The sequence below is a fragment of the Musa acuminata genome, chromosome BXJ3-10, assembly GCF_036884655.1.
Source record: "Musa acuminata AAA Group cultivar baxijiao chromosome BXJ3-10, Cavendish_Baxijiao_AAA, whole genome shotgun sequence".
In the NCBI taxonomy this organism is placed as follows: Eukaryota; Viridiplantae; Streptophyta; class Magnoliopsida; order Zingiberales; family Musaceae; genus Musa; species Musa acuminata.
Genome location: NC_088358.1, coordinates 30,652,215 through 30,675,780, shown reverse-complemented (window position 1 = coordinate 30,675,780; position 23,566 = coordinate 30,652,215). Strand labels below are relative to the sequence as shown.

Here is a 23,566-nt window from a genome sequence, read left to right as displayed (position 1 = left end):
GCAGTCTGACATGGATGCAAACTGTTCACTGTACCTTCCCCTGCTTGCATATATACAATGCCCAAACATGTGCAACACCATTGACATGATGCAACGAGGTGTTGGATTGTGTGTGTGGGTTTTTGACTTCTCCTCCTTCCAGTCATCATCTGCCGTGGGACTGTCCTACCAATGAGCCTCCGAATGGATGTGTTCGGAGCAAAGCAATAATGGAGTCAAATGGACCAATACCATCAATCACAGTGGCTACAGGTAAACTAAAATTTAACCTTGTATGCGTCATCTACATATAAGAATGAGCATGAATTGGGTTAGAATTAATAATCCTCGGTTTAAGTCAGTCTGAGATATGCTTGAGGTCAGTACTCTCATGTCTCTATCGTCCCTTTCTTCCCACATGTTTTGGATGCCATGGTGTAAATTAATAGAACACACAGAATTAATTACTATTTATGTAGTGGCTGAAAAATATAATAATGTGAACTTCAAACCAGATTAGTAATAATAATGTGATGACCAAACAAATCGAATGGCGAGAGACAGAGAGGGAGGAGAGAAGACACAACGCAGGAATCTACTCCATGATGCGCAGCAGAAGAGAAAGAGAGAGAGAGTGTGTGTGTGTGTGGTTGTGTGTGAGTGCGTGAGGGGAAAGCTGAAGCCCCCCATTTTCCAATCCCCTCTCCGTTTGAGTCAATCTCGGCTCAATGGACAACCACACAAGCCAACCTACCGAGACTGCAACAAGGCCACCATGCCAGCTTGTCTGCATTAAGGTCTCTGTTGTCCTCGTGAGACTGGGCTCACGAGCAGAGCATGGCTTATGCGTGCGTGGAAGTGGCCCCTAAGAGGCAATGGTGTTATCGGTTGTACAGTGACAGCGGGAGGCAGATGTTGGGAACGAAGACAGGAGAGAGAGGCAAGGAAACGACGCACGTTGTGGGTGTAGCGGTGTGTTCTACTGTTTTGGTTTGTGAGGCACACCGACCGATCCTCTGTTTCCGATCACCGGAGATGGAAACCGGACGTCGATGATATCATGCAACGTTTCAGTCGAACATCCCAAATTTTCAATCTATTAATTTTGACTTATTTATAAAAAGAATTTGGACTTTAAAATATCATGATAAATGATATCGAAACCTATTGAGCTAAATAGGAAAAGACTATGGTGGGTAAAGGTGAATGAACATCACGTCATTGAGTTATCATTGGATTACATGTAGCATATATAATACGTATTGACTGACTAGAATGTCGAAAGTCAAATATATAATAATTTAATAAAACATCGATTGATTTTTAATTTTATAAGAGAATAAAAAATAATTACATTAAAATAATATATTGATTTATATATCGAGTCGATAAAATAATGATGATTTTTTGTGACGATTATCAATAAGTTTCAGCATTATACCTCTCGTACAAATCGGTTTTTGCTTGATAGGTGAATGAACCTAAACCCTAAACCTTAAACTATTCGGAAAAGATGTAATATATTTATAATCTTTAACGAAGATAAAAGAGAATCCATAGCATCAACTCATATCATTACCGAATCGTTGGTTAACATTTATTCTCTGGATTTTACAGGATAAGATAAACCAACACTAACCTGACAGGATCACCATGAACATCAAGTACTGGCAAGTGTATGTGATGATAAGGGAACAGTGTTCCTGTGTTCATTTCCTGATCTCCGCATGCTGTTTGGGGGACCATCGTTCTATCTCTCTCTCCCCTTTTCTTTTTGTTCTTCTTCTGCTTCTCTCATCTCTCTCTCTCTCTATCTCTCTGATACATGAGACGGAAGAAGAAAGCTCAGAAATGGGACAGCCTGCACTGCCAAAAGTCACCTCCATCCTCTCTTTTTCCTCAGCTTTTTCTTCCTTTTTTCTTTCTTTTTTTTGAACTATGTTCAAATCCCAAACACCCTAAAAGACCGCCATCTCAAGAACCCTAAGTATCAGCTGACCATCAATTTACCCTCATTTTATTTCCCTTCTCTTCTCTAATTACATATATATATATATATATATATATATATATATATATATATATATATGTATATATATATATATGAAATAACAATTTTATTCCTCTTCCTTCTTCTCATGCGATCATTTTGGAAATGACTATCCAAAGATTTCTATAAATATTAGCATATATATATATATTAATGTTTGATTTAGTGATGTTAATCATGAAGAACGGATATTGATTTTAATTAAATGTATATAAATAAAAAGGTAATATGAATTCCGAAATAAAGCAACTTTTTCTTGTACCCTTCTATGGTTACTCAGCGGTTTACCTGCCCTCGTGACTCCACAGAGAGATGTTAAACTGAGACGTCCCGGCAGTGGTCCGCGTTTCCTTCCGCCTTCCGTCTATTTCTTTACCGCCATAGTAACGTCGATAAAGGAACGAAGAGCCGATGGCTTCCCATTTGCTTCTGCTTCTTCTTGTGCAGGGCAATGGCGGATCTCCAGAGAAATTTCCCCGAGGTTTGCCCCACTTCCCCCTCTCTCTGCCGCGTTTCGCTCTGCTCTCACATGGCGGCGACTCGTCAAAATTTCTTCTTTGGCCCGTCTTTTATGAGAAATAATGGCATTAACGCTCGCGTCCTCCTCTCTGCCTTCGTTTCTGCCTTGCAGTTGAGTGAGGAAATGATTGCATTCGGTACCTGCCGCGGTGGGCGAGCGCTTCGGACGCCCTTCGTTTAAGCAAAATCCAGGCAGACGCACTTGGCACCTTCCGTCTCCGCCACGCCTTCTCCTCTCCTCTCGTCTCTTCCCTGTTTGTTAACGGTCGTCGCGTCCTCTCCTTTCCCTCCCCTGCCTTATTCTCAGATCTTCCACTCCGATTGAAGTTCTTCGAGTCAAACACTGTGTCGAACAGTTAAAGCTTGCTTCTTTTGTATGTTGTGCGCTTCTTTAGTGGCAAAGTTGGGTTCTTGAAGAGGAAAATGCCAAAGTTTTGAGATTCTTGTCGTGCTGTCGAGTGGATTTCTGAATCTACGGCAAGAAATGAGTCTGAATCGAGTGTTGTTGGCGATTTCTGCCCTCTGGTTGGCGATTTCTTCCGCGGGAGTCGGCGCCGGCAGCCTGGCGAAGGACAAGCAAGCGTTGCTCGACTTCCTGGCCGCGGCCCCCCACGGACGCGGCCTCAATTGGAGCCGAGCCACCGCCGTCTGCGGCCTCTGGACCGGCATCACCTGCAGCGCCGACGGCTCTCGCGTCGTCGCTGTCCGCCTCCCGGGTATCGGGTTCAGGGGTCCTGTCCCGCCCAACACCCTCAGCCGCCTCTCCGCTCTTCGGATCCTGAGCCTCCGGGCCAACATCCTCTCTGGCCCCTTCCCGGCAGACTTCGCCAACCTCACCGCTCTCACCGGCCTCCACCTGCAGCTCAACAGATTCTCCGGTCCCCTGCCGTCGGATTTCTCGAGGTGGCAGAACCTCACCGTCCTCGACCTCTCCTTCAATGACTTTAACGGGAGCATCCCGGCTTCCATCTCCAATCTAACTCATCTCACTGCTCTGAACCTCTCTAACAACTCCTTCTCTGGCCAAATTCCAGATCTTGATCTCCCAAACCTTCTATTTCTTAACCTCTCCGGTAACCACCTGAACGGCACAATTCCCAAATCCATCCAAGGATTTCCAAATTCGTCATTTTCGGGCAATGATTTGTCGCCAGTATACCCTCTGACTCCAGCATCACTGCCCGCACCGACGCCACTGCCTGCTCCTTCTCCTTCACCGGTTTCGAGCTCGATAACCATGAGGAAGTTGAGTGAATCAGCAATCCTCGGAATTATAGTTGGCGGATGTGCTCTGCTGTTTGTGATGCTTGCGTTATTTCTCTATCTTTGCTGCTCAAGGGGGAAAGAAGAGAATTTTGTCTCAGGAAAAGCATCAAAGGGGGACCTGTCGCCGGAGAAGTCTGTCAGTAGAAACCAGGGCATGAACAACCGGCTTGTGTTCTTCGAGGGCTGTACCTTTGATTTTGACTTGGAGGATTTGCTGAGGGCGTCTGCTGAGGTCTTGGGGAAGGGAACATTTGGGACTGCATACAAAGCCGTGTTGGAGGATGCTACCACGGTGGTGGTGAAGCGGCTGAAGGAGGCCGGTGTCGGGAAAAAAGAGTTTGAGCAGCAGATGGAGGTGGTAGGGAGGATCAAGCACGAGAATGTGGCGGAGCTGAGGGCGTATTACTACTCCAAGGATGAGAAGCTGATGGTGTATGACTATTACACCCAGGGGAGTCTCTCTTCCCTGTTACATGGTATATCGCTCTTCACCTTATATACATTACTAAGTTGCTATACCTGTTTCTTTGAATTGTCTGCTATGAGTTTATGGATCCTTAGACTTCAGAGTTTGCATCATTTCTAAGTTTACGTAGTGTTTTTAGCTTGAATGGTTGTCAGTCTTCCTTGGTTTAGTCAGATAATAGTCAACTACCTGATCTTTTATCCTTTTCGTCTTAAGGTAGTCCATTGTGAAGGCTTGCCCTCGGGCACTAAGTTCTGTAATCAAATTTAAGTTGTTTTTTGATCCACTTAATTATAAATTTATTCGTTTTCTACATCGTTTTGGGTTTTATAGTAATCGTATTCTGCTTTAGTTGTTGAGGACAAGCTAGACGTGAGCATTCCGGAGGTGCTACATACACTTCGTGCACTGCTTTTTCCATGACTTAGGATAATGTTATGGTCTTCAAAGTCCAAAATGTTATGATCTGCTTTTCTAAGATGGTTTCTAAACTGATTTCTTTTATTTTCAGTTTATCTCACCTATGAAGGTCCATTGTTATTTGGATCAAATTCCCAACTTAGTGTATGCATTACGTGGTTTCTATTTGGAGCGATCGTAGAAGTGGACCATTGAATCTTTTAAAACATCAACCGACAAGACTTCAACCATCGCTTTTAGTCTGAAATTTTGGTTTCTCTTAAATATTATTCTTCATTATGCAAAACTTGTGAAGGAGCTCATGTCAAATTTTTTTTCTTCATTGCAGTCAGCTTTATATTTTAATTATAATGAGCTTCAAAATATACACTTGTGTTGGTTTTTTACAACGAACGATGTCTAATCGTGGTGTTTTTATGCGATAATATCATTATTTTACATTGCAGGGAAAAGAGGGCAGGACAGGACACCTCTAGACTGGGAAACTAGGCTTAAGATAGCGCTTGGAGCTGCAAGAGGAATTGCACGCATTCACATCGAGAACAATGGGAAGCTTGTCCATGGGAACATCAAATCGTCCAATGTTTTTCTCAACAACCAGCAATATGGTTGTGTCTCTGACCTGGGTTTACCATCCATCATCAACCCAATGGTTCCACCGGTGTCTCGCTCAGCAGGTTACCGTGCACCCGAGGTGGTCGATACAAGGAAAGCATCACAAGCTTCTGATGCCTACAGTTTTGGTGTTCTACTGCTCGAGCTGCTCACAGGGAAATCCCCCATTCAGATAGTGGGAGGTGGTGATGAGGTCATCCACCTAGTCCGCTGGGTTCATTCTGTTGTCCGCGAAGAGTGGACTGCGGAGGTGTTTGACGTGGAGCTGATGAGATATCCTAATATCGAAGAGGAGATGGTGGAGATGCTTCAAATTGCAATGAGCTGTGTAGTGAGAATGCCAGACCGGAGGCCTAAGATGCCAGAGGTGGTGAGAATGATTGAAGGAATGAGGAGGTTTGATAGCGGTAACCTGCCTTCAACAGAAGGCAGATCAGAGGGATCAACATCTACACCAGTACAGGATACACAAGCCATATCAACTCCCCAGTGAAGCTAAGCTTTCTTTACGCTAAGCCCGTCGTGTACTTTTTAGCTTCCCGCACGATGCTTCTTGTTAGTGTGGTTCATTGTTGTAGCATTATCCTGTTCAGATTCTTTGGGCTTGTCCACCATGTTTCACCTGTTTTAGGATAAAATTACCGCAGATGTTGTAGGTCAGAATACTGTGTGACCTGAATGAGGCAAATTAGTAGTTTGGCATGGGTGTTTGTTTCCTTATCTATTTGGTTGCAGGAAGTACAAACACTGTATTGGTTGCTGGAGAAACTCGAACTATTATCAAGTCTGAATGGCCTTGTATGATCAAAATATCCATCTGTCGGTCACGATTGGCATAAAATATGTTCATAGATCAGAGAGGATGATTAAAGTAAATGCTGTTCGGCTCTGGCGTATCTCCTTAGTGAACTTCAGAATTGGTACAGGATTCTGTGGTAGTCTCTTTTCGTGAGGAAGAAATAAAACTGGTGGCAGCTGATGTTATTCGATCGAGCAATGTCTAGATTACTTAGCTTCTTTTCATTTTTCTTTCCTTCAATTCTGGTTTAAGGGGTGTAGTAGGGTTTCAGCACTTTGGAAAATGATGTTTAATCTGCAATGGCTACTGTGTAGGTGATGGATAACAAAGAAGGCCCCATGAGTTGATGTTTACCACTACATTCTGGGTTTGGTTCATCCTCACTAGAGGCACTTGAATCGGAACTTTCTCCAGGTTAATCAAGGCCTCAAACTGTTGACATGATTGCATGAAGTTGTCAAGCCTATCGAGAGTGAGGATGTGAAGGTGTTTAATTACTGATACATGCAGAAGCACAGATCATCCTCGTAACATATGCATTGGGAACTCCTCCATATGTGCTCCATGGTCTTAGATATGATCTCTCTGGTGTTGGAGAAGAATTCAATTGGTCATAGTGAGAATTTCGAATCAGAATCAGTGGTTTAGGCTCATCAAGTCCTAACATTGGACATTCGAACTTTCGGTCATTTAGAACCAGTGGCTTCGGATTGATGATTCAGACTCATCAAGTTATCATTACATTTCGATGTTTATTAGTCGCAAGCTTTTTAGATAGGAGGGGAGATTACATTATGACTACTTGTTCATCGATTCCTACCATCATATCATCAATCACGACAAGATGATTAAATATAGAAGTTAGACCACTCGACTATAGATCAATTGATGCATATATAGGAAAGATTTGTTTTGTGCTCCATCTGATGTGGTTGGAAAGATCATGATGCAATAATTTAATCACCTATGTAGCTTTGACGAAGTAAAAAACATTATGCTGAAGTCAATCTCACAAGGAGGGAATTATCAAGAGTTTGACTTGTAATCGCTAATACTCTAATCTTTTAGCTTAGTGATCGACTAACTAATTCCCCTGATTTCTTAGAGTGAAATCGTGTCGTGGTGCTCCACAATCTGTGTGTAATGCTAGTTAATTACGATCTCCCCTGTTTCATTAGCATCGAAACATGAGGATTAAGGTTGTGTGGTGCAGTGAGTTGTAGGGTTGACTTTTAGCTCATCTGCAGATGTTCTATGCTTTGGTTCTTAATTTTTATTAGTCTTGTGTGGTCTCTTAACCCATTAAGCCAGATTGAGCTGCAAACTTATTCTTCGTTGACTCTTGTTGGCCCATGTTCTTCAGTGTCTTCAGGCTTCAATGGTTGAAGAAGCAGACCGATGCAAGCCATTGTATTATGGCTTGAGCTCGAGATTACCCCAAAGAAATCTTGATCGAGAAATGTAAGTTTGTGCATTCGTTGTGGCTGGTTCCTGCAAAGGAACGGATCATGACTCTGGGAATCATTGAGAAGAGGGAAAAATTTCTCATAAGATACTCCTTTGTGTTCTTTGGTGAAGGGCAAGAGGTGCTATTAACCTTTGGAAGCTTCATCATTCCATCTCTCGGAGTGGTGTTTCCGTTCCTCAATAGACCTGACTACACTTATTGTTTATACACAGCATGAGAGAGAGAGAGAGAGAGAGAGAGAGAGAGAGAGAGAGAGAGAGAGGCATGTGCAGAACTCCACATGTCGACCCTGCCATTTATTGAAGCTTAACCTTCGGTGTTTCAACGCCTTGGGGATAGGTTTCGGGTGCAATTATTGCACTGCTGCGAACTTATATTATGGTCAAAGGTAAACATTTGTTTCGACCATTCACTGCCACGATCTCCTTAAGAGCAAACTCACCGATAGCTCCACATACTGATGACAAGACATAATCTAACATTCTGGTGGTCAGTGAGATGACTTCAAACTAAGACAAATGCAATGTGACATTACTCGTTCCTCATGAAAGAACAACTCTGCAAGAGAAATGGGATATTCATTATGCATCCAATTAATGTATACTTTGCACGCATGTAGAACTTGAAGCAGCCAATAGTGCAGACAACTGATGCAAATGTCATGCACCAAAACAATCCTATATACATACGTGTGTGTGTTTGAAGGTCTTATATATGCTCGAAACTATCTGTTCCTCAGGTAGATTAAGACTAAGCTTTCAACACAAGCTATAGGTAAGTTAGAATCAGTGGGAGAGGTCTCTTTAGGTGTGATACATGATATATAAAGGCCTGGCTATAATGAAGCATTTTAATATGCAACAAGGGTTGCAATTCATGAAAGGGAGGGTATGAGCACATGAGTGGACGACCTAAACCCTGGAAACCAGGTGTGGTGCAGCATGCACTTCGTGGAAGAAAGAGATCAGTTCACTTGTGGTGTTTGTCCTGAGTCGAAGACAAGAGCAGCAAAGTTGCATACATGCACCTCTCCCCCACCCAAATGATCTCAGTGAGTGGAGTCTGATTCGGCCATTGATGTGCGATGCTGCTTTCATCTTCTCGCTTTTGGGGAAGCTTTGACCAGGGAAAGAATGGAGAGGTGGTGTGCAGCACGTTGGTGAGCAGTCCTCTTGGAGTTCAGAGGAGCTGCAACAATGAATACCCGTCTGCAGATGTTAATAGTAAGAAAATAAATTATATAATAATAATAATAAGAGAACGTGTGCATGCCTTTGCATGGGTCTTATTACAGCTCGTTCAAGATTTACTTCTCTATCTTCTCTTGTCTTGAGTCGTTGGTGGGATCGTTTACGTGGAGATTCCATCACGTGGTCGTCACGGGGGAGAAGAGAGGGTGCGTGACCGGCGCCGGAAGGCCGCCGACAGTTGCCCGCCTTCTCCGTTACATGTCCATTTGTGGCCTTCACTTGGCTCTCTTGTTCTTCTGCCTTTGCTCGTTAAAGAAAGCCCAGTAGTCACGATAGAACACACGGTTGACCTATCACAATAGGACAATTAGTTTTGACTCCGGTGGCTTCGATCGTCTCGTCCATCCCAACACTGAAAGGCCGGAGTCCCTTTTCTCGAGCTTCATTAGCGGAACATACTCGAGAGAACTTGCACCGGTGATCTCGTAGCATGGTACGCATCAGAAATTCTAAAATCCCAAAAATGATGAAATAAATTCGAACAATATTAGGCTAATGAAAAGAAAACTTCGCTCATATAATAAAATAGTATCAATAAAAATGTAATTCAAAGAAATTAATGGAGAGAGAAGAATCGAAGCAAAACGGACGGCGCAGATCTAATTGGATGACGGCTTCGTTTCACCTGTAAAATATGTTGGCGTTCACGACACACATAAATGCGAGAGAGAGAGAGAGAGAGAGAGAGAGAGAGAGAGAGGTGTGTGCCAAAATTAAAAGACGTGAGATGAGCGTATGCCGTTGTTTTTCTAACATAAACAAACATGCGTCGGCATCAATACATGTCGGGCGGTGGGGCCGACGATCGAGGCATCACACGCTCGAGCCACGCAATGGAACTCGAATCCGTGTCGACTACCACGTGAGCCCTAATTAATCGCCCCCCCCACCCCCCCTCCCTCACTTCGTCATCACCCATGCGACTTGGGTGCCATTAATTTCCGGTGACTTCCACGCGTATCGTACTTCGATTCATTATACGTAACGTTGTAAATGGCTACGTACTGAGTGGCTTGCAATGCATTCTGTAGGTAGTATTAATCGCATCGATCATTATGCGCATAACAAAAAGACGAGTACGAACATGACTGCGTTCGTTTCTTGAGATCATCAATCAGCATTAATGGCAGCTGACTGTTTTGTTCTCAGAATCTACAACCGGGAAGACGCGACTCCCACTCGCCATTGCATGACAATTTCTATTTGAGAATTTAGAGAAACCCATGGCTATTGATAAGGAGTGATGGGTCTCTTTCTCGTTCATCGGTTTGAACTGATGTGAATGAATATTAAGTATGCGAGGTGGTCTTTATAATGCGTGGTCGGAGAGGAACTCTGTGCACCTTCCATGATGGTCGAGGATACCCTAATAATCAAATCGACGCTGGACAAGGAGACTAATGTATGATGGAGCTGTTGTTGCACCATTGACACAATGTTTTCTTTCTCGTCATGTGTTTATTTTTTAATCACAAGAGAATAATTTTACTGTCATCAAGTCTAGTCCTTAGGTATTCTATTTGAATGTTTATGCTTATACATGAATGTAATGATCATATTAAGGGAAAAAAAATAGATATTTTATTTTTCTTCATGACGATACTTTGGGACTTGCACGGAGCTCAGAGTATTGTTTTTCCTCTTATATATAAGAAAAAAAAAATCATATTAATAATAATAATGATAAAGGATGAATTAAGTACCCCTTCTTGTCGAACTTGGTGATCTTTCCCAAATGAATCTGTCCATTATGTTCCATTTTATGCACCCTCCATTTCCTTTCTCTTCCTTGGATTGCTCACATTGGCTTTATCTACTCCACCGGCCTCTTTCCTTGCTCCTCCTACGGTGTGATTTATCCATCTACTCTACATCTTGCCTTCCCGAGAATTGAAATCTCGAGAGAAGGTTTTACTAGTCCTTGTGACTTGGAAGTTCAGTGAACACCTTACATATTTTACTAGATTCGAGATGATATAGATCTTTTTCTTATTAATTGTTTGATTATTGAGTATCCCTAAGCATTTTTCGCAAGTCCATAATCCGTTATGAAGCTTAATAAAGAATCGTTTGCCTCCTAGTATAAATTAATGTGTGGCTTATTTTATGGTAGGGGTTAGGTTGTTTTGTCATCTACCTTCTCACAAGGTAGGACACCTGTTTTAGTCATCTGAGGTAGAAGATAAGAAGTAGAGGAAGAATTTTGATGACGAGAAAAGATTATCATTGTAGAGATCGGATTGGATGGCTGTGATTGACCAACTTGATCGGCAAAAGCTACTAATAATGCCTCATTCATGCTACGTGGCTTAATAATAATATATATTTCTTGACCTTTTGAGAGATGACTAATGGAGAAGACCTATAAAATTAAGAAGTATGATTTTTTTGTGGTGTTTATGTAAAATCTGGTTGTCGGATATTCATTCGGAGTCAACTAAAATTCTATTCCATCTTTGATTTGTATTCGGAATTATCAAATCCTCTCTAATCATAAGATATTAAATTTTTACAAAATTATATTAAGAGTATGTTCGACATTGTCCCTCCAATATTCAAGTTAGTTTTGATGGTGAGATCTTGATCGAGTGTCAAGTCTTTCTTTCAGGATCGAATGTATTGAGACTTATAGTGAGATCTTAGGATCATTATGTTATAGTATCATGTTATAAAACATAGAGTAATGTTCCGAATTCGGATAATATGCATGGTTATGGATGTAGTTGTGATGGCTAAAGAATAACATTGATGCATATAGTAACGTGACATTAAAGTGAGGGCCATACGACATTGGGGTGAGGATCGCATCATCATCCTGATACCAGATAGAGTGGCGGATTATTAGAAGACAATGATAAGTAATGTCTTTGGCATGTTTTGCACAGCAAAGGAATTGGATTGGTTAACTTAGACACGTCGCCCGTGCTTGAGATCTTTGAGGTGACATCCATCGGAACAAGTGAAGGATCTCCTTTGTACTGAACGAGAAGCCAAATCCTCCCTCGACAACCACTTTAGCGACGTTGGTTTGAGCTTGAACTCATTAGCTTTCTACTACTCCCTGTTGGCGACTCGTAGTTATCGTCAATGAAGGTTGACACTAAAGCAATTAAGAACACTTATTTTGATCGATTTAATGTTCTTTTAACTCTCATTCATCAGTTCAGGCGTGTTGCATGCGTGCGTACGTGATCTCAAGTGAGAAGACTCAAAGAAATGGAGAAAGAGAGAGCGAGAGAGAGGGAGGGAATGTTTGCTTTCGCCTCACTCAAAGGATGAGGATGGAAGACGAGTCCACGCCCGTGGTGGACGAAACAGGAGCAAGTCCACGGCGCACCACTGCAGCACTGCCATTCCTACTCTCTTGCGACGCATTTAACGTGTATCGCAGGACATGAACGAGGGCTGACACGAAGGCGGTGCAAGTCGCTGCTGCATGTGATCCAAACACGGCGGAGTTGTGGGTTCGCGTTCGACGAGTCCGCCCCAAGCAGAGCTCAGACGGCCGTGATCCGAGGGGAGGGGCAGAAACCTCGTATCGGACGGCGGAGATCCGCTTCCGAGGCCACTCGGGGGGCGTCACCTGGACGGACGCCCAGCAGGCGGAGGGGAGCAGCTCGTCCGCATGCGGTCCAATCACCGCCGGCACGTCTTCCGGTGAGAGCCACCAACGCGTGACACGCACCCCTCCCCCTTAAAAGCTTCTTTTCTCTTCGCTTCCCATGTGATGTCGCCCTTTTCTTCCTCTCCTTTTAATTGCGTGTACAAATACTCGGCGAAGTGACCCAACTACCCCTTTCCCGGCGAAGCGAGGCGGTGATGAGAGAGAGGGGAGGGAAAGAAGGGCGAGGACCAGCAGACACACACTGGGCGTGGTAAAAAAGTCGGGTGCGGAACACGACGCTGCAGTAAAACATTAAACTGTGCGGTGGTGCAGTGGAGTGCGCAGTGCAGCGTGGAGAGGTGTAAGCTTTTTTGGTTACAAAATATATGTGGTGGCTCTGCTCGTCCAACAACAGCTGTGGTAATTATTTTTAGGCTTCGCTTCACATGTTGGTGATGGTCTTCAGTGTGTCTCGCTGTAAATTTGGACGACACAAATGACGACGACGACAACATCACTGGCCACTAAACCACAAAAGAGGAAGGGTAAAAAAGAGGGAGAGGCAGTGCATGCACTTCATGAAGTCCGACGTAATTTGGGAGGGTATTTAAACTCGATTGCTGGTAATATACAGCTAACGCTGGGATTGGCCTCGGTCAAACGCCACCCGGTCGTCGCTTAACCCGAGGAGGATTTGACGGTAATTAGACTTACCCCACCGTCACCCAACCCACGTGTGGGACGGTCTGAGTCAGCAACCGAGTAGGTCTCCTATTGGACCACGTGTCAGGACCCAGTTTTCGTCTGACAGCTTGGGGGGGGGGTTTGTGGGTCTTAATTTTCAGGTTTAATAGAAATAATTATGGAGATATTTAGAGAAGAAATTAGAAATGAGAGAAGGAGGAGAAGGGGAGTCTCGACTCGGGTGCCGTGTTTCCGATTTCGGCTGTTGAGGATCCTATAAAACTGCGAGTCCCGGTGCTCTTCTTCCTCCTCCCACAGTCCAAAGCACCACCAATGCATCTCCATTCGGCTTATCTCTCCGTGGGTGCGACTCTTCTTCTGACTTTTCTACCTTCTTGTGCTGCTGCTCTCTTCTTTTCTGTCTCGTTTACGCGCTGATGTTGATGGTGGTGGTCTGCTGTCGGTGTGATACGGAGGGTTGGGGTTTCCCAAAACCAGAAGCCTGTCCTAGCTCTTGTGCCTCGGGGATTTAAGTACCCTGTGCTCGCTTGGTGGAGTTTCGCCTTGGTAAGTTTGACTCCGTCCTCTGTTCTCCCTCTCGAGCTCTGTCTTTTCCTTGGAATCTCTCTTCTTTCCTCTTTTGAAGTCTCCTGGGATTCTGAATCCATGAAGATTTGGTGGTGTGTTTATCGTAGGAAGGTCACAGTTTTGGTGGATGCTTCGTTCATCGGAGGAAATGACGACTTTTGCGCTCTTATATATGTATGTATACATTGGTGAGGGTGTGAATGGGAAGGGATGCGTTCTTTTGCGGTCTGCCGTTTGTGCTTTTTGGTTCGGCTTTTCGTTGGAGCTTTTGAGATGGGAAAGATTATATTTTTATGGTTGGCCTCTTGTTTGTGTTGTTGGAAGCAGGGGAGGAGGAGAGCAAATGCGAGCAGATTAGAGTCGTGGAATGAATCTGATGGATACTACGTTTCTGGTGCCGATAAAGCGGACGGAGCACATCGTCGTGACGCCGAAGCCCTTCTCGCAGCAGCCGAAGCGCCGCCCGAGTGACGTCCCCGTCGCCGCGCCGCTGTCGCGCACGGTGCGCATCTTCTGCGACGACTACGACGCCACCGACTCCTCCGGCGATGAGGGCGAGTGCTGCCACTCCCGCCGCCGCGTCCGGCGGTACATCCAGGAGGTCCGGTTCGAGGCCCGGTCCGCACGCGGCGGACCCCATGCCGTTGGGGAGGCCGGGAAGAGCAAGGCCGCGAAGGGGGGCGGCGCCGGGAAGAAGCGGAAGGCCGGCCCTGTTGTGGCAACAGGCGGTGATGGGAGCGTCCAGAGGTTCCGCGGCGTCAGGCGGCGGCCGTGGGGGAAGTACGCGGCGGAGATTCGGGACCCCTGGCGACGCGTCCGGGTGTGGCTCGGTACGTACAACACCGCCGAGGAGGCGGCCAAGGTCTACGACTCGGCCGCCATTAAGCTCCGAGGACCCGATGCCACCACCAACTTCGCTCGTCCCCCGGCGGACGCCGCGACCGTCACCCACCCCCCTCCGCCACTACAACCGCCGAAGAAGAACCTCTCGGAGAACAACCTCCCCTCCGTCTCCGGCGGGTACGACTCCGCCGAGGAGTCGCACAACCTCTCCTCCCCGACATCCGTCCTCCACGGCTTCTCCTGCTCTTCCTCCTCCAAGCCCGGCGACCAGGCGGAGAAGCCGAAACAGCCAGGTACAGTGGGCGACGAGAAGGACGTGGCGGCCGGCTCTTCGCTGGAGCCCGGCGGGTTCCTGCCCTTGGAGAAGGACGAAGTGCTCTTCGACGACTTACTCGGCTTCGGGGTGTTCGACGACGACGACTCCGCCCCCATCGGCTTCCTGGCCGAGGAGTTGAGCGACGCCGTCCTTAACGGCTCGGGGCTCGACGTCGACCTCGGCCCAACGTCGACGTGGCAAGGGGTGGACGATTTTTTCGATGGCATCGGCGACCTATTCCCGATCGAACCCCTGCCCGCCATCTGAGCACGAGTCTTTAGTGACGTTTCCGTCGCCGGACGCCGATTCCTCGGCCGATTTTGGTGCTGCGGAGGGAAACAAATTCCGCTTGTTTTTCTTTTCGTTTTTTCGAAACCTCCCTCAGTGTCGTATTTATTAGCTTTTTTTTTTTTTTTTCTCGTATGTGGCAATGACGCTCGAAAAATATCTCCGTCTATTAACGGCGACGGAACGGCTCAGGTAACTTTTTCCTCTCTCTTTTAATTAGTATATAACAATAAGAATCCGGAAGAAATTTGAGCCTATCGGTCTTGAACGCGTGGATGTGTCTCGTAGTGGATGCTGTACATTTTGGCATCTCAATGTCGAACGCGTGGCGGTGTTTGACGGGTATCGCTCGTGGCCCCTTTACGCTGTGACTTCCGCCCGCTGGGCTCGGCCGCCCGGTGGAGCGGTTCGGATAACACACAAGACCGACCCAACGTGGTCGGAGTCGTGGACTAAATCATGCACGCATAATCACATGATCATGGGATCTTCCTTCGGCTTCTAAAATCTACCCGCAGAACAGCAGACGGTCATCATGTCTTCTGTAGGGAACAAGTTGTTGCTCCATCGTGATCTAATCGAAAGAAGAAATGCGAGAGGAAGACGAAGTGTAGAGTCTAGTCGATGCATGGAAAGGCATCGAGTTTTCTATGAGGTCCATGCATGTTTCGTGACGCGTTCCTCACGATTACGCTGTGGAATTTGACGTTGACATGGAAGAGACGAGGAGGATGAGACCAGCTATGGTGGTTGGTTTCCATTGTCCACCACCTACCTGCTTCTATGACTGTGTGTGAGAGATGGAGGATGCTGGCCTTCTTCCCCTGTCAGGGACTTGATGCTTCTTTGTGCGAGTCTTTTCGTGGCAAACTGATCATGAGATTACGCCATTCTGAGAGTGAGAAGCACGGGGCATGTGACCGTCTCACTTCTTCCTACCAAGAACAGTACATTTGTGTTGGTTCGGGATCAGGAGACAATGGTTTCTGTGGCGTAATCTCCAACTCCGAATCCTTTGTACGCATTGGGTGAAGATGAAACTGTTCATTTGTTCCCAAAAGGAGTAGCCATGCTTGCTGCTGCTGCTGAATGATACGAGCATAGTCCTCGTGGATGGAGTTGTCTGCTCCAGACAGCTCGGAATTGCTGAAAGTACTTCCAAGGCAAGTTTTGGATGCTTGTTTCAGTGATCTATTTAGTGTCACTCAATCAAAGGAGTGGCACCAAATGTTGTTCTTGATTGCTATGTGGACTGTCCTTGATCATAGATCTACCAAAAGGAATCTATCTGGGACATTAATAATGTTGAGTTGGAGGTCACAACACAGATAAGAAGGCGAGTTTTGTATGCTTGTGTGGCCAATGGAAGAGGAAACCAAGTCGGCTGCTGTTTGTGATACGCCACCCCCGACATCTGTAGGATTCCTTCCCTTGACTTCCTCATGGCTAACAAGAGCAGCACAGTCTACAGTCAAATGTCCTAATCTTTCCTTTCTTGGGTTTGTCATCACCTTCCCGTCCCCCTTCCCCCCCTGCATCCATTTTGTTTCAAGGGGTTATATATGATCAGCACTGTAGAAGGCTCTCTACTGTACAATGCAGGCCTTCCTTTGTTGCTGCTCTCTCTCTCTCTCTCTCTCTTTCTCAAACACACCCTGCAGAAACACACACCTCCATATTTCACAAAGTGGAGGTTGTTGTTGCTTTGTGGGTGGAAGGATTGGTGAGGAAGGAGATGAGGAGGCAGAACAAAAGGGTCTCACCTGCCCACATTGTCCCGTGAACGGGGATACGAATGCCATCCCCATCTCACGCTGAAATCTTTGGCACTATTCATGGAGGTTGTTGTACCCTACCATCATCCCCCATGTAGTGGATTTCTTAGTCTACCTAATGTAATTCCTACATCACTCACATAACTCATACGACTTGGATTCGATTGGTTTTTGAATCGATTAGATTGACAATTAGTACAAGGAAATCACATTCGACATGGCCTTTCTCTAATTAACAAAGACAAAATCCAAGGTTTTTCTTACCCAACGTTCAATGGCCACTTCAACCAAAAAGTCCAAGCTTACTCGAGGGTTTTAAGTCAAAGGACATAACAAAAGTTGAGCTTCTCGCTACATCACATGCGATGATGCACTGATCAAAGATCTTTTACATTGCATTACTCACAATTGGAAAACCCCCCTTTTTTTATCAATTTAATTGGAAAAATTATAAAAACAATTCAAATATATATTAACCAATTTTTTTAATAAATAATTAAAATTTTTACCAATTAAATCAATCTTACAATAAGAACAAAATCAAGTAGGAGCATCACACTAACTATCCGACCAAGATATCAATATATTTTTGTTGTCATGTGTTAAGAAACATGTTTCTAGGTTATAAAAAAATATTATGGAGATCTAACATTTTAGATTTTAGCCAGAAAAAAAAAATCCTAATAGAGTAGTATATTTTCATACTCAACCTAAGTATGATAAAATCCATAATAAGAATGGGGAAATGGGTCTCTTTTTGTTGTCTCCACCTTCCTCTTTGAAGTCACATCCAACGCCCTTTGCTTTCTCGATGCTCGTCTTTGGCTATGGCTCTATTTCATCGACGGATGAGGTTCTCTTTTTTCCTACTCCCACAAGCCATCGGACCCCGACAAAGGCATCGTGTTCACAGTATCTTTATGCAATCTAATTTATTGCATTTACGTAATTTTTTATGGGCTTAAGTTGTGAGTTTAAAATGTAATGACATTCCATGATGTATATGTAAAGATTATAATATTATTTACAATATGAATGAAAAGGCTGTCTACCGACTTTTTACGTTAAGCAAATCAATTTTTACATTTTGGGATTTTATAACTAGAAATAAGGTATCTGATCTTAGTTTTTATGGATTTCTTTTACTTTTACTTGGAGTAACAATCGTGTGGGTTCTTCATGCATTTGTGCTGTGGTTAATTCACCATGACTTTGCTTATACATGCACTAATTTGTCTCTCATCTTCCTAACATTGAATCAGATCACAACCCTCTCATTGATTTTAAGCACAATACTAAGATTTTAACTAGCCTAGAAGGTTTTAGATTTCAACCTCACCGGTCTCAACATCAACATAGTTTTGATTTGATCAAAAAAAAAAAAAAAAAAAAGGTCTATGACTTAACTATTTGTGACCAAATGCTTATGATTTTATAAAAGCTAAATTGTTTGAGAGAGGCTCTCTTGCATTGAAAAACAAAGGGTGGGGGTAACTTATCTGATAAGGGATAATTTGGTCGGTCGACCATTGATGTGATCAGGTAAGTAGGCTCGCGAGAAATTGTTCGGACGATAGACGTACCTGTATGGTTTTGTCCTTTCGAAACATATGAGCTCAAAAAATGTATCTAAGGATAAGGGTGGCCTTGCTTACTTATAAGCCCTTGGTTCCTATACTCCTCAACCAATGTGGAACTAAATGACGTTATCACTATCTAGAATGATTATAAATAACTCCCAATAAATCCAACTCTCGAAAAGGCTTAGGTGAACAAGTCTTTATTGACGGTTGAATACAACTAATTACAAATATTGCATAACAAATTTTTGATGGTTTAAACTAAATCCAAATGCTTTTATAAAATTATCCGAAAATGATCCATCTTATTTATATGATTCACACTATGGAGAGACACACCCTTTTAGATAGTCATGCCAATAACTTGGCTCACCACTATACTAGCCTTAAGAAAAACCAGCTCTTGACAAGAGGGTCAATTATTTTAAGATTTAGAACTATAGATCTATAGTTTTGTATAATATCCTTTATAAGATTTTAGTGAAAGTATTGGCCAATAGAATGAAACCTTTTCTTAATTCACTAATATATTAAAATCAATCAGCGTTCTCGACCGTAGCATACATGATAATATTATCATTACTAGTGAGCTTACTCACAGTATGACCAAGAGCGAGGGCAAGAATCTGTAAATCCTTTCAAAACTTGATATATCTAAGGCCTACGATTATGTTATTTGATCGGCCATTAAGGAAGTTCTTATAAAAATATCTTTTTCATGCTTGTTTGTGGATTAGATTATGTGTTGTATGATCTCCTCTAGATTCACATGTAAGGAAAATGTGATAGGGGCATCGTGATCCTATCTCTCCCTACTTATTTGGCATGGTTCAATAACTTTTCTTTAATCTTTTAAAATATTTTATTCAGCAGCAGAAGCTTATCACACCTTTCAGTTTTAGATGGTCTACGGTGTCACACCTGATTTTTTTTTTCAATAATATCCTAATTGCTTTTAGAACCAATATGAAATCTCACGCTTCTATTATAGAACTTCTTGATCTATACTCATCCATACCAACCTATGAACAGAGCTAAATATGCATTATTCTTGTACAGGGTGTGTTAGTGAATAAAAATATTATGGCTGATGAGTTAGCACGGTTAGGTCGGCAGGTCGATGTCGAGAGTTTCTTGCGGAGTGAGTAGGATGATGAGGTGGCCACACCCTCGGGAAGGAATGTTGGTCGGCGTTAGTCGGGATCCGGGTCGGCTCACTGCTCTCCCTTGTGCGATGGAAGGTATTTCTTGGGTCGAGACGCTCGTCGCTCGGGGGTATCCCCCTTCCTGCGAAATGGCCTTCGTCGAGTGTTTCTCGACTTTGGCCCCTTCGACGAGCAAGCCAATAGAGTATTTTTATATCGAGTTCTTTTTTCTCCCCTGACCGGGCGTCAGCCAGGGGTTTATATACTATTGTGCGAGGATTGGTTGTGCCTCGGTTCGATGTGGCTGCTAACCTTTATAGGATGGGATGACTTTTCTGACTAGCTGGCTTCTTGGGGGATGCTTGAGCGGCGTGACGACACCGTCCTGAGCCCTCGGGATAGTCGTATCGCATAGTATCTCGGTACGGAATCTGACTTGACATGTGTCTCGGGGTTCTGATGACGTGCGGTGTCGGATTCTAACACTGATTGGGATGTGGTGTGTGACATCGGTGATAACTCATCTGGGGACCAAAATATGCCTTATCAGAGTATATGATTTTCTAGATATTAAGAATGATACACAATCATTGAAAATAAGATATAAGGGGCCTTGGAATTCTAAGAAATCAGGATTTCAAAAGATTCCATTTGTATTAGAAGATTCACACCTCTCATGAATAGAGTAGAAGGCTATGTCAAGTATTTAGGCAATGACACTACCAAACCCGATCAGGAACTGTTATTTAGGCAATGACATGGTTAAAAGAGCATATGCCCTTCCCTTGTAGCCATCAGTAGGAGTACGATCCACTAGCCCCTGCCCAACTGAATCTCTGTTAGGGTTGCACAAGTCCACTATAGGATGCATTAATCTACGATAATAAATCTCATCCCTCTTTTCCCCTTCCTGGGATCATCTGTTGTAAGTAACCTGACACACCCTACAAAACCACAATTTCAAGAAGGTTCGCATGCTTAGCAGCAAAAGATATTAATTCCAAGTGGCGTGGCCCAGTTTTCCTTCCCTCTCTTTTCGGACGCTCGACATTGGGGGCCATTCTTGCTTATCTCAAATAGGCTCCAGCCCTAGCAAATGGTACCCCCGTTATCGTCCTTCCCTGACGCCACCCATAAGTCAGTATGCTCGTTAGTCGTCGACATTAATGAATCCCAAGACGATGTAAGGGGCACTCCAATCAGCCACCGACCTCATGCCATCGACAGCTTCGGTATAAAAGCCAACCTCTAACGCTCAAAGGAGACAACAAGATTATTTTTCACATACACCTCGACGAGACTAAGATGCACCTTGAGACGACATAGAATTTGCCCTAACAAACAAATAGCATCTTGAGATCGTACTAACCAGGTTCGACCCTAACAAACAAATTTCTATAGCATTTTGAAATAGTTACTGATTTTATTAAAAATCCTTCTTAGAAACATAATTTACTACTAAAGTGTTTTCACTTAGGGCAAATTCTTATTCGTCCAAAGGTTTTAGCCTCATTAGTTGGTACACAATCATTGAACACAAAGAGTATAGGGGGCCTTAGAATTTATGACATTAAGATTTCAAAAAATTTCATTTATGTTAGAAGACTCACACCTCTCTTAAATAGGATAGACAACCTATGAGTTAAAGTTTTAAATACTGAGCACGAATTACTTGAACTTGAAAACATAATCAATAAACTGAAACCTTCTAGGGATGGAAAAGAATCACTTCAGCTCTTCACAAGTTGAGGAAGGGTTTTAGGAAATTGATAGGTAAAAGATTTAGTACAAGGATTTGAGAGGACCGTAACATTCCTATTTTTTTTTAGCCTACATAAGTAAACATTGGATTTCTATAGCATTTTAAAATAATTACTGATTTTATTAAAAATTCTTCATAGAAACATAATTTACTACTAAAGTATTTTCACTTATTATTGATACATCGTATTCTTGGTATTTATATTTCTAGTTACCTTAACGAGGATTCTTGAATTTGGTCTTTCACTACAAACGATATTGTCTCTTCGAGTAGTGCATATCATAGAAAATCACAAAAAGAAGTTGGTCAGGCCGAAGGATGATGTGGAATCTACACATCCAATCAAAAATTAAAGTATTTCTTAAGAAATTATTTTGACATAGCCTTCCTACTTCTTCGTACTTGATACAGAAAGTAACAACACTAGCGTGAAACTACTAAACCCGATCAGAAACTACCATCTAGGCAATGACATGGTCAAAAAGCATATGCCCTTCCCTTATAGCAATCAGTAGGAGTACGATCCATTAGCCCTTGCCCAACTGAATCTCTGTTGGGGTTGCACGAGCCCACTACAAGATGCATTAATCTACGATAATAAAGCTCATCCCTCTTTTCCCCTTCCTTGAATCATCTGTCGTAAGTAACCTAGCACACCCTGCCAAACCACAATTTCAAGAAAGCCCACATGCCTAACAGCAAAAGACATTAATTCCAAGTGGCGTGGCCTAGATTCCCTTTCCTCTCTTTTCGGACGCTCGACATAGGGGGCCATTCTTGCTTTTCCCAAATAGGCCCCGACCCTAGCAAATGGCACCCTCATTGTCATCCTTCTCTCACGCTACCCATAAGTCAATACATTCGGTAACCGTTGATATTAATGAATCCCATGGCACTTCAACCAGCCACTGGCCTCATGCCATCGACCGCTTGGGTATAAAAGCCAGCCTCCAATGTTCAAAAGAGGTAGCGAGATTATTTTTCTCTTCTTTATTAACTTAATAATCTAAGAGATCGCTCTTATATCGCTCTCACGTAAACCCCCACGGGTCCTTGAACGAGTTTGCACTTTCAAGATCGAACCAAACCGTATCGGTTCTCCATCGACAATATCAAAATAACATCACTACCTTTCTAATTTTCGGCATTGTCAAACTAATTCATGTCCTAGGTGTCAGCTATTGTCAGATTCGATCTCTCATGTTTTATTTGAGTACAGGGTTCAGGCTCATTTGGGGGACTCCTTTCATCTTTTTTTTCAAAACAGGCAAAATGGGGCATGGTTAGAGAAGGAAAAGACTTCATCACCTCGAACCGCTGCTCACATTAGATGCCTCTGTGCAGTTTCGCAATCGTCAGGTCAACAGTGAATCTATCTGGCGGAGGATTATTAACAAGAAGACTGAGCGGACTCCGATAAGAGTGCATGTAGTTAGAAATGTTGAAAGTTGGGAGGGGTTCTCTGTAGACAATGATGGCTCATTTTGTGGTTGTGTGGGCATAGAATTTTCCCACGAGGAAGGAATGGACAGATGCGAGCTTATTGTTGATGATATGAAGTTGTGAACTGTTAAGTCTGTCTTAAGTTGAGTTCATGTGCCTTTTTGTCTTTGTGCACAACTTGGCCAATGTTGCTGCTGTGTGGGAGGCATCTACTGCTGCTTTGTGACCTTTTGTTTTGTTTGCAAACTGGTTAGCTAATTAAAGGTTTTTCTATTCTTTTTTTTTTTCAAAAAAAAACCCATATATGCAAATGCTTTCGACTTGAATTGCTTTGTACGATGCATAATTGCACAGCACAGTAGCATCTCTCTCTCTCTCTCTCTCTCTCTCTCTCTCTCCCCGTTATGTGAAGTTCTGCAGCAATCTAACACACGGCAAGAATAAAGGCACCAACTATAGTGGACAGTATACTTGGGCTGATTGAGTGATCACCATCAAAAGATATGATCTCTTTTGATTTCATCATCGACTGAGGGGCAATGACGCGCACTTACATCACATCATGATGATGGGGCACATCTTGTCGTTTGCCCCAACCAAAAAGAGCCATAGGCGGCACCTTTATTCCCTCAAATCACATCACATGGGGACCCATTGAACTAAATATATGGACTCTCCTTGGTTGGCTGCCTTCATCCTTGAGGTA

General features: G+C 43.6%; 2 protein-coding genes across 4 annotated transcripts; both read left to right on the top strand.

The window, feature by feature from the left end:
• The first annotated feature begins 2,353 nt into the window (after positions 1-2,353).
• Positions 2,354-6,017, top strand: LOC135651168 (probable inactive receptor kinase At4g23740). The gene is made up of 3 exons (XM_065171038.1): positions 2,354-2,510; positions 2,661-4,290; positions 5,147-6,017. The coding sequence occupies exons 2-3, from the start codon at positions 3,033-3,035 to the stop codon at positions 5,806-5,808; spliced, it is 1,920 nt and encodes a 639-aa protein (XP_065027110.1). The 5' UTR covers positions 2,354-2,510; positions 2,661-3,032; the 3' UTR covers positions 5,809-6,017.
• A 7,321-nt stretch (positions 6,018-13,338) lies between these two features.
• LOC103968907 (pathogenesis-related genes transcriptional activator PTI6) lies at positions 13,339-15,402 on the top strand. Of its 3 annotated transcripts, none has more exons than XM_018819050.2 (3): positions 13,339-13,687; positions 13,820-13,882; positions 14,036-15,402. In XM_018819050.2, exon 3 carries the CDS (start codon positions 14,076-14,078, stop codon positions 15,132-15,134), a length of 1,059 nt encoding a protein of 352 aa, XP_018674595.2. In that variant the 5' UTR covers positions 13,339-13,687; positions 13,820-13,882; positions 14,036-14,075; the 3' UTR covers positions 15,135-15,402. The 3 variants fall into 3 exon arrangements, with proteins under 3 accessions (XP_018674595.2, XP_065027288.1, XP_009380534.2); XM_065171216.1 differs by having other exon boundaries at positions 13,816-13,882; XM_009382259.3 differs by lacking the exon at positions 13,820-13,882.
• Positions 15,403-23,566: the final 8,164 nt, after the last annotated feature.

Excerpts from the sequence above, each read along its gene's own strand:
- LOC135651168 (XM_065171038.1), top strand. The coding sequence starts at position 3,033 with ATGAGTCTGAATCGAGTGTTGTTGGCGATTTCTGCCCTCTGGTTGGCG. Across the intron at positions 4,291-5,146 it reads TCTCTCTTCCCTGTTACATG|GGAAAAGAGGGCAGGACAGG; the intron begins GTATATCGCTCT and ends TTTACATTGCAG.
- LOC103968907 (XM_009382259.3), top strand. The coding sequence starts at position 14,076 with ATGAATCTGATGGATACTACGTTTCTGGTGCCGATAAAGCGGACGGAG.